This window comes from Oryza sativa, chromosome 1, assembly GCF_034140825.1.
Source record: "Oryza sativa Japonica Group chromosome 1, ASM3414082v1".
In the NCBI taxonomy this organism is placed as follows: Eukaryota; Viridiplantae; Streptophyta; class Magnoliopsida; order Poales; family Poaceae; genus Oryza; species Oryza sativa.
This window is the reverse complement of record NC_089035.1, coordinates 31,241,146-31,261,017: the sequence shown is the minus strand read 5'-3', so window position 1 is coordinate 31,261,017 and position 19,872 is coordinate 31,241,146. Positions and strand designations below refer to the sequence as shown.

Here is a 19,872-nt window from a genome sequence, read left to right as displayed (position 1 = left end):
TTTTCATTAACTTTTTCAATTATAATGTATATAGCGATCCCAAAACGCATGGGCATTTTTTCTAGTAATTATTAAGATTGATCATTGCCCAGAAATAAGTACCGGGCAAATCCTACTCACAAGTGGTAAAAATACTAGAAAAATATAAAATAAAACCCAAGAACAAAACATGAATCTATCTATTTGAACTCCCTATCGGGCAAAGACTGACAACTGACAAGCTCTTCTTTTTAATAGTATCTAGTTATTTTTAAAAAAACATATTAATTGTATTCAAGTATGAATACAATTTACAAATAACTGAAATTTCAAATAAAAAATAAAGTAAATTACGAAATTATAAAAATAAAAATAAAAGTTCAAATAGGAATAAATTTATAAATAATTGAAATCTGAAATAAAAATTATCACATTAATTGAAGGAAAAAATAAAGTTTAAGTAGGAATACATTTTTTAAAAAATAACTGAAGTTCAAAATAAAAATAAGAAATTAAATCATAGTCTATCTAGAACATAACATGAGATTAATTAAATTCGAAATAAAATAAAAAATAAAAATTCAAAATAGAAAAAAAATATAAAAGTTCAAGTACGAATACAACTAAAAATAACTAAATGAGAATAAAAAATATTGAAAGAAAACTACTACGATATAGAATAAAAGATAAAATAAATTCTATTGTATTATAAGAGGACAAGACGAAGCTGGCAAAGTATATGGGCACCGACGGCTAGCGAGACTTCTATAAACTATAGAAAGAAAACCAAAGAATAATCATGTTCAATTTTTAAAATCCCAATAACAATGAAGAGTTCTAATAGGAATAGAACTTAGAAATAATTAAAATTCGAAATAGAAAATAATGCATATTGAAAGAATAGTCTAGATAGGGTACAACACGAGATTAATTAATTAGACCCCGATGATAATCATATTTGATTTAAAAATCTCAATGACATTAAAGAGGGGAGACAGCGGGCAAGCCGTAGAGGAGTCCAGTGACAAAGCAGCTGATGGTTTGGCAGGACTTCTAGAAAGTAAAAAATGAACCCAAATGGTTTGATTTTAAAATTTTCAATAACAATAAAGAGAGAAGGCAGCGGACGGACCATAGAGGAGTATAGTGACGCGTTTGACGGGACTTCTAAAAATAATAAAAATGAAACTCAACGAAACAACAAACAATAAAAACTATAAAAACTACAATGTCCAATTTTTAAAGATCCTGACTTCTAAAAAGTAAAAAAAAAAGACAATGATAATCATGTTCGATTTTATATATTAACGACAATAAAGAGGGGAGGCAGCGGGTGAGCCATAGAGGAATACAGTGGTAAAGTCGCTAACGGTTTGGTGAGACTTCTAGAAAGTAAAAAAATGAACTCAAACTATAATTATATTCGATTTTTAAAATCCCAACGACAATAAAGAGTAGACAGCGGACGAGCCATAGAGGAGCATAGTGGCAGCGTTTAACGAGACTTCTAAGAATTAAAAATAAACCAACGAAGCAGTGAACTCTAAAAACTAAAATGTTCATTTTTAAAGATTCCAAGGAGAATGAATAGAAATAGTAGTAGATCAAGCAAGCAAATAAAGAAGGGTGACAGGAGTAAGGGGTATCAACTGGTATGACTTTTAAAATCTATAAAAGTAGAAACACGGGGATGATAAGGTTTGGCCTTTGAAAATCTTAACACAAAAGATAGCTATTGGAAATTTTTAAGTAAAAAATAAATAATTTTGTATGGGTGCTAGCCACGCAATTGCCAAGACACCCAACTAGTTGAATTTAATTAATCTATAATAATTATGTTGCTTGTCAAATTTTTATCATTGGTTTGGATATTTTTCTTCACCTTCTTAAATCTTACCAAATTTTCTAGTAAATAGTAAAATTTAATTTATTTTTAATTACTACAATGATAAAACAAATTAAATATGTTTTAGTAAATTTGCAAAACTATATGGAAAAAATAGGAACTTAAAAACTAAATGTGTATAGAAAAAAACTCAAAATAACTAAGTTGTTGCAACACATCATAACTTACTATATCAAAATCACGCACACCTTACAAATTTTTGCATCTGTATGTTCACTAATTAAATTATTCTACTATATTGCACTCACTTGTTAAGTTGTTGTACTAGTACGCTCACTTTTTAAGTTCTTGCAGTAAATTACATCCGCATATTAAGTTGTTGTATCACAAATATAATTTACTCCGGAAAATGCTATAGAACGGTATCCCGTTCGGACGGATGATACATATGAGGTATCATATCCTGATACATAACCGGTATCAGGTGATACTTAGCATTCCCCTTTACTCTTTATTTTAAATCTTATAGATTTTGCACCGTTAGATCCGTGCCGAAATTAGTGCCTAGGCTCCTTGTCCTCCAACTCCGATGAGTTCCTTCTATTCTTCGACGTCAACGCCCTAACTTTGGCAAAGGACATACATGTTACGGTTTAGGATTGGGGTTAGGGTAGGAGGAGGAGGAGAGAGGAAGAGGGAGGTTTTGCAGTGGCCTAGATGGATGGTCGTGGGTGGTGCAGAACCAAATGGTGGGCGAAGTGGACATGAACGGGTGGTGAGGTTTCCCTTACTATTTAGAGGAGGGTTATCGCACCCCCGCGGTAAGGCTGTTACTGTGGTAACCATGTGAATTCGTCGGCAAACATTTGAATTCAAAATTTGGCGGTTTCACAGTTTGATAGCGGTTATCACACGGTTTAACGCGGTAACAGTGATATTTATACGGTAACCGTGAGTTGTGTTGCTAAACAAAACAATGCTAAAAAAATCACTTAAATGTGTGTAGATATTAGGGATAATTAGAAAAATATATATAGGATACTTGTAAACCTAACTTTTGGATGTCAAAACACAAAAAATGGGGCTTAGGAGATATTTTCTCCTCTATTGGGCCTCAATGGACCGGTTGCAGATGCAACTTAAGGCCCAATTTTTTTTTTCTTTTTCCCATTTTCTTAACTATCATCAATTTTTCCCTCAAATTTGATTTTATCTTACTCTTTTTCATAAAATTTCTTCACCATCTACCATAAAAATCAAGAACTATGTTCACGATTTTTTTTTTGGAAATTTTGAATTTGGTCAAAATTCTTCAAACTCTATTGCAGGTAACTATTACCGTACCCCGCGGTAATCGCGCAGTTACCGGTGGTAAGGAAAACCATGGTAACGAGGTGTTAGAGTCGTATGGTCGGTGTCAGTAGCAAGGACAAAGAAGTGCAACTGGTTAGGAGGCAATGGTGATGATGTATTTGATGACAGGAAGACGACGTGGATAAATGTTGGATAGTATAGGGAGGAGAGGAATATTGTGAATATTTGACACGTTGTATTGAGCCTCGGGGACCGATGTATATAGGAGTACATGTATTGGATCTTAAGTAAACCCAGAAAGTCAGAGAGATAGAGATGGAAACTAAACCTATCCTACCATAACAAACCGGATACGATACGATCTTATCCATATACTCTAACATCCCCCCGCGGTCTAAGCGTGAGCAGCGCAGACACTTGGACTGGAGAAGAAACTAGCAAGAATGCTTAATACGGATGATAGCCCTTTGTGCCATAGTCGACGTAGCCAAAGCGAAGGATGTGAGGGACCCGTGGTCAATGAAGCCTGCGTAAAGTAGCCATGATGGATGTAGCCAAAGTCGAGGTTGTCGAGCCGCAGGGCGCGCATGGGGTGCCGTAGAGTGGTCGTGGATGCACGGGAGGGCGTCATGGACCAAGGTGCGCGAGGACGCGCTAGAGACAATGACGGTGACACTATCGTGACAGTCGTTGAGGAAGATGACGCTGAAGAGCCGATATAGTCGAACCGTGAAGGATGAGATGTCATGCCGGGTTTGCCAGACCCGGGGACAACTTGGGATGAACGCTCGTGCCGGTGTTGCCAATACCGTGTGGGCGAGGCAGGAGACCACCATGAATCATAAGCCAATGTCGGAGGAGACTAGCAGAGAAGGCCTCCGGGATGGTCGCGGCGTGAGAACGGAGTAGAGGGAGAATTGCCGGAGCAGCATGCGGTTGTCGGAGAAGAGCATAGTGTAGTCGAGAAAGATACGGCGATGTTGGCAATAAGGCATGCTGGACGAAGACAAAATAGTGGAACCAACGGCCTGAACGGCGACGTCAGTAGCCATGTAGAGGTAGCTAGACCACCAGCCTAGAGAGGCGACGGTGGCAACTTGGAGACGCGGCGGCAATGCTCAAAGTAGACAAAGAACCCGACAGCTAAAGATGACCGATGTAGAAGATGAGGGTGTTCAAGCGCGAACAGCGATGAAGAGGACGAAAGCGGTGAAGCGGCGGTCCGAGAGGACAACACAGCTGCAGCTCCATGTCGATGCAGCAGCGAGAAGTCCACCGGTGATGTAGCCATGCTGAGGAGGGTGTCTCAACACTGCAACAACTAGTGGAGGTGTGGACCACAGGCAGCGGCATGCGGCCCGAGAGGGCGACGCAGTGGCAACCCGAAGCTTGATGACGTAGATGCGTAGTCGAAGACGATCGGCGGCAAGGTGTCATCGTAGCCGGGCGCTTGAACAGGTGATCAAGCCGATGATGCGCAGGACAGGACGACGAAGTGGAAACCGAGTCGATGTCGATGTTGGAGACATGCAGATGCCGACGAGGCGACGGGGGACGCAAACCCAATCTCTGATCGGGGAAAAACACACACACAGATACAAGCGGTAGCACACAGTAGCAGCAGACCACGCCAAAACGACACAAATACCACCGAAACTCCATGGCCCAACCTCACCAGTCCACCCCTGCAGCCACATGGGAAGAGGAGATAGGGGAGAGGCAGAGGACAGCGGGCGTGGAGAGGGACGACGGCCTTGACGAGGACTGGCGGGGTCGGGGGCGTCGTGAGGAGCGGTGCGGCATTGGGACCCAGTGGTCGGCGGGCGATAGGCTCCATGGGGTGACGCGTAGGACGGCTTCGGCGGTGGATGGGGAGCCGGAGGTAGGGCCTTGGCCTGGCGGCCGCGTCGGAGGCGGCGCACGGAGGGAACGACGACCTCGGCTGCCCACCGGCGATGAGATCCCCCAGGTGACGACGTCCCAAGCGGCGGAGACGAGTCCGACCCAATGCCGCGCCGACGACGAGGACCCGCGGTGGAGAGGAACCGGAGGGAGGTAGTGGTGGTGGCCGGTGCCGGCGGGGTCGAGCCCCATCCCTCCGGCGGCGACGTTCAGATCGGGAGCCGGGAAGCGACGCCGACCGTGAACCCTGGCACGGTGAAGAGGCGGGCGATGAGGTCACGAGCGTCAGCGTCGGTGGGGCCGCACAAGCCGTCGGCGCCGCCGCAGCGGGAACCGAGGCGGGCGGCGAGGTCCTTGGCGAGGAGGCGGGCGACGGGTGGGGTCCCAGATCCCGACGGCGTCGGCGAGGCCGGGGCTGAGGACAACGGCAGCCTAGGTCTCTGCGTGGCGGGGGGTCCTGGGTGGCGGGGCAATGCCGACGAAGAGCCGGAGCAGGCCGGGGGTTGGCCGTGGGGCGCCGCTGGCCTCGACGAGGTGCTTGTGGCGGCGGCCACCGAGTGCAAACCGATTTGCTACTGAAGCTGCTTGACGATGACGACTCGACGAAAAACGGTCGTGAAGTTCGATATCTTCAAGACAACGACGACAGCGACGAGGAAGAAAACAGAAAAACGGGTGGCTGCCCTCGGGAGCGTGATCGCCTCCCAGAGGCGACGGCAGCAGAAGCGGTGAACGGCAGCTGTATGTCGCCCGCTCCGATATCATGTTGGATAATATAGGAAGAAGAGGAATTGTATAAATATTTGACACGTTGTATTAAGCCTTAAGTCCGGTATATATGAGTACATGGATTAGATTTAAATTAAAATTAGAGAGACAGAGGTGGAAACTAATTATATTCTACCATAACAAACCATACAATTAGATTTTATCCATATACTCTGATAATAAAGACAAGGGATAAATATCATCGCGGCCATTCTAGTACGTTGCTTTATTAACAACAAATAAGGTACACAAGTAGTTCTTAAATGATTATCGTTGAAAGGGCCCCCGGTCCCCAGGCAAATAAAGAGCATCTGAGAATTTTCGTCACTTGTGGCCAAGATGCTGGGCATCTGCAAATTTTCGTCAGTTAGTTCTGGACAAGATTCTCCACATCGGACAGGAACTGGACGAACGCAGCGTGCGACGAGCCCCCTTCCTCCAGCGCCGCCTCTGCCTCCTTCTTCCGCGCAGCCGAACGAGCCCTGAGCTGCTTCCCTTCCTCCGACTCCATCACCAGCCTCACCTTGGCCTCCAACTCCTCCGCTTTGACAAAGTCCGAGTTGTACCCGTCCAGCTCCACCCCGACGCCCATCTCCGCCGTCATGAACACCTTGTTCATCTTCTGCTCCGCGTACTGCGGCCAGCACAGCATCGGCACCCCCGCCGTGATGCCCTCCAGCGCCGAGTTCCACCCGCAGTGCGTCACGAACGCGCCGGTCGCCCGGTGGCGGAGCACGTCCACCTGCGGCGCCCACGTCGTGACGATGAAGCCACGGTCCTTGGTACGCTCCACGAACCCATCCGGGAAGAGCGCGTCGAGGTCCGGCGCCGCGCGTTGCTCGAAGTACTTCTTCAAGCCTTCGGTGGTTGTCGGCGGCGTGCGCACGACCCACATGAACCGTTGCCTGGAGTTCTCCAAGCCGACGGCGATCTCCTTGAGCTGCTCCGCGGAGAACACGCCCTTGCTCCCGAAGCAGAGGAACACGACGCTGTGCTCCGGCTGAGCGTCGAGCCAGACGAGGCACTCGTGCCTCTCGGCCGCCTCCTCCGCGCCGCCGCCGACCAAAGGCCCGACGCAGTAGATCGGAGGCAGCACCTTGCCTGGGACGCAGAGCGGGTCGTCCCTGAGCGCCTGAGCCGCCCGGCTCTCCAACGATTCGAACGAGTTCACCAGGACGCCCATGGTTTCCGTGTTGCGCTCCCAGCGGTTCACCATGGCCTTGCACAACTCGTCCTCCGGATGCTCGAGCAATTCCTTGACGAGATGAGACGCCGGCATCGGCGAAACACCGAGGAAATCAAGCGGCGTGTCGCCAAGCTCCTTCAGGCCCGTCTCCCTACCGGCAAGAAACGGTGGGAGCTGGGTCAAGACGGACAGCACCGAGACGCCCGAGGCGAAGAACGTGTACACCGGCACGCCGAGCTTTGCGCACACGTCGATGGCGTCGACGCAGAACATGTCGATGACGAGGGAGTGCAGGCGCTGTCGAGGGATGGAGAGGAGGAAGCTCTCGAGCCGCTCGTTGTACTGGCGCAGGAGCTGGATGACGAGGAGGAACGGGTGCTTGCCGAAGCTGGCGAAGTCGGGGGCGGGGAGTGGCGGGAGGACGTGGAAGGAGACGGAAGGGTTGGAGGCGACGAGGCGCTCGACGGCGAGGGCGCCGGAGTCGGACGACTTGAAGGGCGGCTCCAGCAGCACCATGGTGACGTCGTGCCCGTGCTTGACGAAGACCTTGGCGAGCTCCAGCATGGGGACGACGTGGCCGACGCCGCCGCCGGGGTACAGGACGACGGTTTGCTTCATGACGCCCAAATGGCCGGAGGTGTGTGCAACACTGGAACAGAAAGTAATGGTTGGAGGTGTGTCAACTTCAGATGTCGCGAGTCGTGACTTCAGTTTGGCTGGAAGGCTGGAACAGAAAGTAATGGTTGTGGTACTTAAATAGGCGTCATGCCTTGCCGGGGAAGCAGTGGACTTACTTCGAGTCGCGGGAATCAAAGTATCCCTCCGTCCAACGGTATTTCAAGTTTTTGTTTACAAGTTTAACCATTCGTTTTATTTAATTTTTTTTTTGCAAATATAAAAAATAAAAAGTTGTACTTAAAATACTGTAGATAATAAAGTAAGTCATAAATAAAATAAATAATAATTTTAAAAAATTTTGAATAAGACGAATGGTCATATGTTACAAGTAAAATCTTAAAATCCCTTATATTTTAGGAGAGATGGAGTACTAATTAAAAGTCAAGTGCGGAGATACGTGTGGAGATCTGCCTCGGATGAAGCTTGATTAGATTGTGATACCTTGTGGAAGAAGACCACACTTGTGACAACGAGTGGCAGATCGAATGGCGGTGCGGTGGGAATGCGTACTGTAGGAGTTTAGTACTCTGTCGGAGTATTTATCTTGTCCGGCTGATGCCTCTGTCGGACATTTACTGCTACCCGGCTCTTATTGCTGCTTTAACGTGGGGGTGTGTTTAGTTCACGCTATTATTAGAAGTTTAATTGAGGGTATATTTAGTTCACGTTAAAATTAGAAGTTTGTTTAAAATTGGAACGATGTGACGGAAAAGTTGGAAGTTTATGTGTGTCGATGTGACGGAAAAGTTGGAAGTTTATATGTGTAGGAAAGTTTTGATGTGATGGAAAAATTGGAAGTTTGAAGAAAAAGTTTAGAACTAAACACGGCCTGAAATTGGAACGATGTGACGGAAAAGTTAGAAGTTTGTATGTTTAGGAAAGTTTTGATGTGATGGAAAAGTTAGAAGTTTGAAGAAAAAGTTGGTAACTAAACCAGACCGTGGTGCCAATGTCCTCATTTATCTAAGGCTGTGTTTAGTTCACACCAAAATTGGAAGTTTTGTTGAAATTGAAACGATATGACAGAAAAGTTGAAAATTTGTGTCTCTAGAAAAGTTTTAGTGTGATGGAAAAGTTGAAAGTTTGAAGAATTATTTTGGAACTAAACACGCGTAAGATTTTCTACACCTAGAATCGTACTCCCTCGTTCCTAAAATAAATTAACCTATTATGAAACATGATATATTTATAAATCTGAATATTCCATCCAGATTCATAATACATGTTAAAGATATGTCATATCTTATAATAGATTAATTTATTTCGGAACAAATAAAGAATCTACATAGTACTCCCTCCATTTAAGGATATAAGATGTTTAGTTTAACTAAATTTATAGACAGAAATAGTACTTCCTTCGTTTCATATTATAAAACTTTCTAGTATTGCCCATATTCATATGGAGTAGATGTTAATGAATCTAGGAGTAGATGTTAATGATGCCTAGATTCATTAACATCTACTCCATATGAATATGGGCAATACTAGAAAGTCTTATAACCTGAAACGGAGGTAGTAATATTTTCGACCCAAGATAAATTTATTATAAAAATATATTTAATTATTAATTTAATAAAACTATTTTGGTAAAGTAAATATTATTATTATATTTGTCTAAAAACTTAGTCAAACTTGAAGCAGTTTGATTTTGATCAAAGTCAAAACATCTTATAACCTAAAATAGATGGAGTATCCATTATTTATATGTGCTTGCTCCCTTACTAGACGAACCTACCGTGTGTTCATGTGTTGCTGCGGGTATAATCGTGGGGTTTAAGATTATGCTTTTATTGACATAGGTGTGTTTAGTTCACGCTAAAAATGGAAGTTTGGTTGAAATTGGAACGATGTGACGGAAAAGTTAGAAGTTTGTGTGTGTAGGAAAGTTTTGATGTGATGGAAAAGTTGGAAGTTTGAAGAAAAAGTTTGGAACTAAACTCGGTCATGCTCACAAAATTGTCTATTTCCACATTTAGGCTGCGTTCGGGAGTGCTAGTTCCCAACCCCTCTCTCTCGTTTTCCGCACGCACGCTTTTTAAAACTGCTAAACGGCACGTTTTTTTTACAAAAAGTTTCTATACTTAAGTTGCTTAAAAAATCATATTAATCTATTTTTGAAAAAAATTAGCTAAACCTCAATTAATCACGTGTTAAACGTTGCTTCGTTCTGCGTGTCGGGGAGTGAGGGTTCCCGAACATAGCCTTATTAGAAGATTTAGGCCCCCTTTGAATCACAGGAATAAAAAAACGGAGGAATAGGAAAAACATAGGATTCTGATAGGAATACAAGTGGAAAACAAAGGATTACAAAACACAGGAAAAACATAGGAGGAATGACCGTTTAATTGAGCCACAGAAAAAACAAAGGAATTTGAGGAGAGATAAAGACTCAAAGGATTCTTAACATGAGGTTCTACCTCATATTAAATTTCCTCCAAAACTTACATAGAAAGAGGCATTCCATAGGAATTTCATATAATTTCATAGAATTCATTCCTCTGATTCAAGAGGCTATTCACAGGGGGGGAGGGCTTACATTGCAGCCACTTAAACTGAGTCTGAAAGATAAAAAGGAGGATCTATGAACCAATACACGTGTTCTTTATTTGCACCATATATCTTTCCTCACTCTTTCCCCTCCATATCTGTTCTATGATTTTTCTACGAAGAATTATTTCCCTTCTCTCATCCGCATGTTAGTACCATTGCTACTTTTCTTCACCGCAGCCGACTCCCGACTCCCGAGCTTTTACCCTCCCGACTCCCGAGCTTTTACCGTGCTTAAAAGCTTAGTCTTTGTTTGGTTTGAAGGGATTAAAGAAAAATAATTTCACATCATAATATATGTGGAATAAATCCTCTTTAATCCTCTCTTCTAAGGATTAACTGAATATGGCTTGAAGAAAGTATTTCTTGAACATTGTCCATCCAACAGGATCTTGAGAGGGGAAATGTTCATGGCCGCAGCCACCGGTCACTTGCCATGAGGATATGTACAGAGGTAGAGTCAGATATGAGCTCTACATTATCTAGAGACTAGCATCCTACAACAGTTAGAGACAATATAGTCTCTAATCATTAATGTATCAAAATACTTTTTCTTACTCTTCTTTACTTTCTTTCATCACCATGCAACAAAATCTGCTCTAATAAATGCTAAGAGTCGACTCTGAGCCGTTGTCATGTATAACAAACATACTCCTTTCTCTTTCTTCCATGTCATCAAATTTACTTGCATGGCAATAGAGAGACCACTAATAAAAACCGTTGTACTTGCATGGCAAATTTACTTGTTGTCTTCCTCATCATGGTGGAGACTCAAATTTTAGTGATTTAGAGATTTCGGTTTGGAATTCATATAGAAACCAATTGCTAGTTTTTCTATTTTATTATTTCTTAACTTCAATTAATCAAGTGAACTCTTCATTAAATATTAGTTATTTATTATGTATTTGCAAACAATGATTTAGGGGTGCAAGTGGGTTTACCCGCGAACCCGCTTATAGGTAAAAATAGTGCGTAACCCGCCGGTTTGACTAACGGATTAACTATGAATTTGATTTATAGATAGGTTTATAGATCGATTCACTTGTATATTTAGATGCGGCAAGCCGGGCCACGACGCGAAAACCCATAAATTATTATTTATTTAAACTCGCGGGTCGGCCTGCTTGCATCCCTACAATGATTCACGACTGCCTTTGGGAAACCAAGCAATGATGTCCGTCCATTGCTGCATATGTTGATCTAGGATGAGTCTCCCTTCGGTACTATTCTCTGACGTGAGTCCTGACATATAGATTCTTTGATGTGGGTTCCACATGTCAGCTACTCAAAGTGAAAGGATAGTATTGTAGAGGATTTGTTTCCGTTGATTTGTGCATTCTGCGCGTGCACGGTGCTTGCTTTCAATCTTCTTTTATATTGTTTAATTTTTAAATCCAAATTTAGCCATTTATAATATTTTTTTCTATATAGGCTCTTTTGTTCACTTTACACAATTATAATATGGATTAGATATTTTCTCCGATCAATATGATAATTTTTAGATGCTTTTTTCTCTGGCATGCCAATGTGTGTAGGGAATCCACATAACATTTTCTTTTTTTTTTGACTATTTTCTTTCCTATTTTGGATGTGTACATTTTGAAGTCGAGCACACATGATCTCAGTAAAAGTAATATATGAGCCCTAAAAATGTATACAACTTTATGTGTAAAAGCTTTATATATAGGAACACGCTTATACATACATAGAAATATCTGGTATATAAAACTTCACAAATATAAATTTTCGACATAGAAACTTATACCTAGAAACATTTGGTATAGAATCTTTATACATATATTTGACATAGAAATTCTATACATATAAACATTCCATATAGAAACTTTACACACATAAATGTTTAAATTAAATAAAGAAGAAAAGAATACACAAACACTTAATTAGGCCACATGTTTAGCCTAAATTAGATTTAGACCCAACACATGCTAGAAAAAAGGTAGCAAATCAACCCCACAAAGGAAATTTCCTTGTGTCCAATCTATGAAAGTCACAAACAGGTTTCGATTTAACTTGGAAATTGCTAAAATAGAAAGTGCTGATAAAACACCTCCCAAGTAGCCAAGCAGGGATAGATCCAACATGGGCGTTGTGGGGACTCAAGTCCCCTCTGCCCCACTAGATCACTATTGATAGAAGGAGATCCGAAGGGGGAAACAGAGTATGAGGTAAAATCATCTCCAACAGTCTCTCCATCTAACTCTCTAAGTTAAATTTTAGCAACTTTAGTAGAAAATAGCACTCCAACAGACTTTTTACTCGGATGGACAAGTTAAATGACTGGCCAAACTCCTCTCCCAACTAGCCAAATTTGGCTATCCAAACAGACTAGCCAAACATGGGCCCCACCATCTCTCTCCTCTCTCACGCCCATCCGTGGGACACGTCGCTCCCTCTCCATCGTCGTCCCCAACTCCGCCCGTGCCAGCCATCGCGCCGCGCGAGGCCGAGGTGGGGGAAGCGACAGCGGATGGGAGGAAGGAGGCCGAGGTAGGGGAGGCGGCGGCGGATGGGAGGAAGGCGGCCTCTCCTCGCCGGCGATGGGGAGCCCCCTCCTCCTCCTCCCTGCGTGTCGCTGTCACCGAGGTGGGGGAGGCGGCGGCGGATGGGAGGAAGGCAGCCGCTTCTCACTGGCCTTCCTCGCTCCTCCTTCGTCGGCGATAGGGAGCCCCCTCCTCCTCCCCGCGCGTCGCTGTCGCTGCCGGAGGAAGGAGGCCGAGGTGGGGGAGGCGGCGGCGGATGTGAGGAAGGCGGCCACTCCTCGCCGGCGATGGGGAGCCCCCTCCTCCTCCTCCCCGCACGTCGCTGTCGCCGCCACCGGCTTCCCATCCACCGAGCACAACACCGAGAGAGGGGGAGAGAAAGAGTAAAGTCTGACTTGTGGGTCCTGTTGTCATAGACTCCAAGTAGAGAGTGTAGATAGAGATGCTGTTGGAGTAACCTACAAGTTTGACTCTTCAAATCAATTAGAGAGTTGGCTATATAGGTGTTTAGAGAGTCAGATTTGGGTAGTCTGTTGAGATGCTCTAAAGAGGAAGAATGGGAGGGGCTGAAGGAGAAAGCAGCATATGAGCTGTCCTATAATGTTTTTATGGATCCGCTCGTGCTCCAAGGAAAAAAGAAAAGGAACCTGATAAAATCAATCCGCGCTCAGGCACACATACATCCACGCGTTAGCCTTTTAAGTTCGTTTAAACATACTCCCTCCGTCTCAAAATATAAACATTTTTAGAGTTTGCCATGATCTTCGAGATGTTACTTTGACCAACAATATATTTTTATAAAAACAAGATGTTTTAAATAAAAAGAGTTACATATCACTTGTTTAATGATAAATCTAGTAATATCAATTTTATATGATTGATCTTTTTTTATTTTTTTCTCCAGCCAGCGAGCGTAAGAATGGAGCGAGCGAGCATGCTTAATAATCAAAGTTAAAAATGTTTAACTTATCACTATGCTAAAAATATTTATATTTTGAAATGGAGAGAGTAAACAATAGACACTACACAGTACACACACTTACATGGATGACTATGCCGAATGTCCACCGATAACAGTGTACTCTTACATGGATGACCATGCTCAGTGCCCACCGATATCTCGTGTTATCAGAAAGAACATCCATTATCCAATCCTAAGAGAACCATACAGTACTCAAATTATGTTGCTCACAGTCGCAGGTAAACACAGTGCCCGACAAATTACCATGGCTCGAAATCATGCACTAACCATGCCTCTGGAGACCTGCAGCGGCAGGTCCTCGAGGAACTTGAAAAACGCGGCATGAGACGAGCCCCCTTCCTTGATCGCCTGGGCCGCCGCATCCTTCACCGCGGCCGCGCGCTGCCTGAGCGCCTGGCCGCCCTCGGACTCCATCACCCACCTGACCTTCGCCTCCACCTCCTCCGCCACCACCACCTCCTCGTCGTAGCCCCTCATCTCCACGCCAAGCTTCATCTCCTCCACGACGAACACCTTGTTCAGCCTCTGCTCCGCGTACAGCGGCCAGCACAGCAGCGGCAGCCCCGCCGTGATCCCCTCAAGCGTCGAGTTCCACCCGCAATGCGTCACGAACGCGCCGGTCGCCCTGTGGCGGAGCACCTCCACCTGCGGCGCCCATAGCTTCACCACGAGCCCTCTCCCCCTTGTCGCCTCCATGAACCCGGCCGGCAGGAGCGCGTCGAGGTCTGGCTCCGCCAGCGGCTCGAACACGTTCTTTTCGTCGATGCGCGGGCTCCGCACGACCCAGAGGAACCTCTTCTCCGACTTCTGCAGGCCAATGGCGATCTCCTCGAGCTGCTTCTTGCAGAACCTTCCCAAGCTCCCGAACGAGAGGAACACCACGCTGTTGTCCGGCTGCGCGTCCAGCCACCGGAGGCAGTCGTGATCCTTGTCGCTGCCACCGCCACCCGAGACGATTGGCCCGATGGAGTAGACCGTCGGCGTGGCACGGCCGGGGACGCAGAGCCCGTCCTCCAGAGCGCGCAACGCGCGCGTCTCCAGCGACTCGAATGTATTGACAAGAATTCCTCTCGACTCTGGATGCCGACGGAACATCAGTAAGATAAGCCTGGATGCTTCGTTGTCACTGAGAATATCTGATGGTAACTCTGAAGCTTTGAACGGAGGACAGCCCGGGATGTGGATCATGGAGTCACCGAGCTCCCCGAAGCTTGTGTTGATGCTATCTCGCATGCTGGTTAGGTGGAGGAAGACGGCGAGGTCGCTGGCGGCCGAGGTGAAGAAAACGTAGACCGGTAACCTGAGCTCGGAGGCGACGTCGAGAGCGTCCGTGCAGAACATGTCGACGATGAGCGCGTCCACGGAGGGCAGCGAGCAGAGGAAGTCGCGGAGCGGCGCGTTCATGGCGTTGAGGAACCCGAGCATACCGACGATCGGGGACGCGGACTTGCCGTCGGAGCCGGAGCCCACGGGCGCGGGCGGTGGCGGCGGCGGCGGCAGCACGTGGAAGTTGATGGCGGGGTTGCACTCCGCGAAGCGCGCGACAGCGGCGGAGAAATCGGGAGAGTCGAGTGGCGGCTTGACGGCTGCCACGGTGACCGCGAGGCCGTGGCGGAGGAACACCTTGGCCAGCTCAACCATCGGCACCAGGTGGCCGACGCCGAGGCCGGGATACAGCACCACGGTTCTCTCCATGGCGTGGCGTGACTCCAACGCGGCGCCGCGCGCTCAGTCTCCGGGTGACACGCCCGCGAGGCCGGGGGCGCGGCCGGGATGTGGTGTGGCGGAGATTCGAGTGCCAAACTGCCAATCGAGATCTTGAGGATGGAAGGCGCGATCTTATCCCCGAGCGACATAAACGTGGTGTTGGTTACGAACTGACGACTGGCTACGTATGTGCGAGTATCAATGCATGTTTGGCTACGGGAGCCTGTTGGACTCAAACGACTCGACACCACATACGGAACGAATGACCACATACGGAACGAACGAACCAGCTCACGGGAGCCTTTCCAACGACGCTAAGGCTATTGACAGTGCGTCTCGAATTTTTGCTCAGCCTGGAGTGCCACGTGGGATGAAGCTCCTACAAATCAACTCATCCCACAGTGCAGTTACTACTAATGGGTCCCACCACCAAACACTTTTTCCATCCCTCCTCTCTCGCACTCCCTTTACCTTTTCTCTCACTCCTTTTACCCTTTCCAAATCCACCCCCACACGGCCACACCAACCGGCGCCCCTCTCTGACGACGGACATGGCCGGAGCTCCGGTGGCGGTAGACATGGAGCTCGGGCGGCAGAGGTCGTGGAGGTCGCCACCTGACCTCGTCTTCCTCGAGGACGACGGGTGGGAGCACGGTCGTCCTCGCGGAGGTCGCCGCCGACCGGACTCGGGCGGAGTGGCGGCTCAAGCAGCGTCGGCTGGGTAGCCAGATCCGGTCTCCACCGCGGCCATCCACCTTCCACGGATCGACCTCGAGCTCAAGCAACGGCGGCTCAAGCAGCGGCGGCCGGGCAGCCAGATCCGGCTCAAGCAGCGTCAGCCGCGCTGACATGAACAGTCGGCGACGGCGGGCTTGGCCACGTCTCCTCTCGCGTGTCCCCGCCGCCTCGTCCGCGTCTTCCTCGCGCGCCGCCGCCGCCGCCTCGTCCACGTGGCGACGGCTCGTCGGGGCGCGGCGCAAGGATGGCCGTGGTCATGGCTTCGTCACCGCCGGCGTGGTCGTCGCCGCGCTGCCCTCCTCGCCTGCGCCGACGAGTCCCTCCCCCTTCTCTCTCTGTCCTGCTTTCGCCATGGGTGTGGATGTGATTCTCTGATTTCTCTGTGAAAAAGCTGTTTTCCACTGACGAGGTACTCGGAGCCAAACGCGAATCTGGTTGAGCCATGGGCCCCACCTCCTTTTCCCCTCGACGTATGTAATCTGGCTAGTTGGAGAGTTGAGGCCAAAATGCCATGTAGCTGGTGACTTGATGGAATGGGACAGACATTGCTACTTGAATGGCGTGCCTGGAATGGATTGCTGGAAGACTCCAAAGGACTCGCATTTGGTCCTGGCAGGCTGGCAACATCGTACTTCCTCCGTCCCACGAAGGTTTTTTTTAAATATTTGTGTCCTATCGCCTATCTTACTTAAAAAAAATATAAAATGCTATTTATATTTATCATCTAATAATAACAAAATATTAATCATAGAAAATTATTAAATAAGACAAAGAGTTAAATATTCTATAAAAACTGAAAAATGAAATCTTCGTGTGGGACGAAGCGAGTAGCAAACATGCAGAGGGATTTCTGTTCGAGAGGATATCTTCTCATTTTATAGAGGACAATAACAAAAACTATAAAATCATATTTTTTTATAGAAAAGATAGGGGGATAGAGCAATGTATATTTTATTGAACATGCATACTCAAATTTAACTGGTAGAGATAGAAAAGAAGTATTAACACGACGGTGTGAATTTGATGTTCACGATTGAATTTAGCATTTTGGTGCTTTCTTTTCATCATTCAATGACTGAAATTTAGTCTGGCATATTAATCATCCATCTATATTTGTCCTTCCATCTACAAATTGACGCTAGGGAAAGTCTGCAGATCTGCTTAAAATCAATCTCTCTTGGCTCTAAAATTTATCCGTGAACCGAAATACCAGATATAGCGCGCCCTTCAACTCCTTAAACCAATGCAAACTTAATTCCAATGCGGTTTGGATGATGGTTTCGGCTGGCGTGACATCTACATGGTTGGTTTGACTGGATCTTCATCCCACGTGGCACTTGCAATCTAAAAAATGGTGGGACCCACATGTCAGTGAGTGTCTAGTTATAGTTAAAAATAAAAAAAATCACAGTGGGGCCCACTTTGAGGCGGAGGCGCCCTGCAGCCCCAGAGGTGCTGCTGACACAGCAGCGAGGGTAGGGTGTAGTGAAGCGAGGCGCTAGGCAGGAGAGGTGGTGGTAGAGGAAGGAGGACGAGACGAGGAGGTTGGGGCACAACGGCGAGGAGGAATAGGAGGTGCACGACGGGCTATCGTCGTGTGGCGTCCTTCTCCTCCCGAGCTGCCAATTGCTAGCCTTGGAGACAACCTCCTCGCTCTGCCCATCCACCCACCATCACGTCACCGCCCATCGGTCCTGCTCGCCGCCAGCATCCCCACTATCCCGACCAGGGCACCACCACGCTTAGCCACGGCGGCCCCCAATGATCCCTTCTCGTGCCACCTCTCTAACGCTCCCCACCGCCATTGCGACCGGCCGCCTTGCCACGCTGGCATTCTCCCCGAACACATTAGCGAGAAAGGGGAATCGGAGAAGAGTTGAAGAGAATGAGGAGAAGAAGCAAGAAAGGAGAAAATAAAAGGAAAAAATAGAAGGAAAGAAAACAAAAATAAGATGGGACCCATTGTACTTTTTTATTTTAATCGGATAATCATTGACATGTGGGTCCCACCATTTTTATGATTGTAAGTGCCACATCAACGCTACACGGGACGAGGATTCGGTAAAAAAATAGCCATGTTAGCCGAAACTGTTATCCAAACCGCCTTGAGATCAAGTTTGCACTGGGTTTAAAAGTTGATAAACGTGTTATATATATGATATTTCTGTTTAGGGATAAAATTCAGACTGTGTCAAGTTGAGAGATCTAAAGTGAACTTGTTCCTTGGAAGAAAGGCCTTATCAGTTTTGCATGTCAGCTGCCAGAGAATTTTTTTCGTTTTTAGATTTTTTTTTAATATTTACAGAAATAATCTATCGACCAAAAAAAATTACAGAAATAGCCCCTGCCGCCCTAATGGTGGGCGGCAAGCTGACGTGGCAGACGGTGGGTCGACCGCGCCGTCTGCCGCCGTCGGCCAAAATTGCGATTAGGCCCTTGCCGCCCATACAGAGGGCGGCAAGGGGCTAATTGCAATTTTGGCCGCCCATAAAGAGCTTGCGACCGTACTTTTTCATCTGGGTCCCTTGCCACCCCAATAGAGGGCGGCAAGGGACCCAGATGAAAAAAGTACGGCCAAAAGATTTTTCTATGTTATGTTAATAATAAATAAAGAAGTATTTATTGGTAAAACTTGTTAATATTGTTATAAAAATGTATTGAAGTTGGTTGTTGCGCAATTTCATATGTTAAGTGAGGTATTATTTTGTACCTTATTCGACGTATTAGTACTCGGATAATTTATATAGGCCTATCGCAGTCTGGGTCATAGAAACATTATATGGACTTAAACAAGGAGAATTATGTACAAGGAGAAAATCATGAGATTAATTATGTACAACAAGAGTACAGGCTATTTAAATATAGCAAACGTTACTAATGGTACATAACGATGACGTGCAATTTAACATATATGTAGAGTTCAATAATATAACATAACATTACGTGTCGAAGTCCGACATACATCAGCATACCTAAAGACGTTAGGCGCCTTAGTCCGACGTTACATCACGAGACCTAAAGACATGACATGCCGAAGTCTGACATTACACGACGAAACATAAACACATCAATAAGTTCGAAACAAATTACAAGCAAATCCACATGCCGACATAGAACATAAGAACTACACCACGTAGCCAGACGTGGCACGACGACGCCTAGGACGTGGTCGAGTGGAGGTAGTGCCTTCACCCGTAGGGCGAGCTCCATCTGCTGCTGATCCTGATAGTCCTGCCTCCGCCGCACTTGGTTTCTCCTTGTCTTTAGGACAATGCTTGTAGGTGTGCCCATGTTCATCGCATTTGCTGCAACGCTTCACCCTGCCAGCCTCCGACTCGTCCATATCGTTGCGGATGCGACGAGTCCTCCTCCTTCCAGCCTTGCCTCGGAGCTTCGATGGGTCAGGAATATTGAGTACTTCATCGTTAGTCTCTGTGAACTCCCCAGCTATGCCGAACCCATAAATCTCGCCGCTCCATGTATGATATATTGCTTGCTTACTGAAGTACTGTGACACATAACATCCCGCCTTCCCCCAGGCCGGGCCCACACATATACTGCATCTGTGTAACGTCCCGCCTTCACCCAGGCCGGGACTGCCCTCACAGACCAACACATGTCTTTTCTGCACACTTTGTCCTCACTCATGTGCACCCGGGAAGAATTTCCCGGTCGGTCACCCATCCCAAATTGCTCCAGGCCAAGCACGCTTAACCCTGGAGTT

General features: G+C 46.5%; 2 protein-coding genes across 2 annotated transcripts; both read right to left on the bottom strand.

Moving 5' to 3' along the window:
• Nucleotides 1–6,002: 6,002 nt before the first annotated feature.
• On the bottom strand, nucleotides 6,003–7,721 carry LOC4324166 (anthocyanidin 5,3-O-glucosyltransferase). Its single transcript, XM_015766582.3, has one exon. The coding sequence runs from the start codon at nucleotides 7,611–7,613 to the stop codon at nucleotides 6,177–6,179; it is 1,437 nt and encodes a 478-aa protein (XP_015622068.1). The 5' UTR covers nucleotides 7,614–7,721; the 3' UTR covers nucleotides 6,003–6,176.
• Nucleotides 7,722–13,694: 5,973 nt separating this feature from the next.
• On the bottom strand, nucleotides 13,695–16,541 carry LOC4324165 (anthocyanidin 5,3-O-glucosyltransferase). Its single transcript, XM_026020796.2, has one exon. It carries the CDS (start codon nucleotides 15,396–15,398, stop codon nucleotides 13,959–13,961), a length of 1,440 nt encoding a protein of 479 aa, XP_025876581.1. The 5' UTR covers nucleotides 15,399–16,541; the 3' UTR covers nucleotides 13,695–13,958.
• Nucleotides 16,542–19,872: the final 3,331 nt, after the last annotated feature.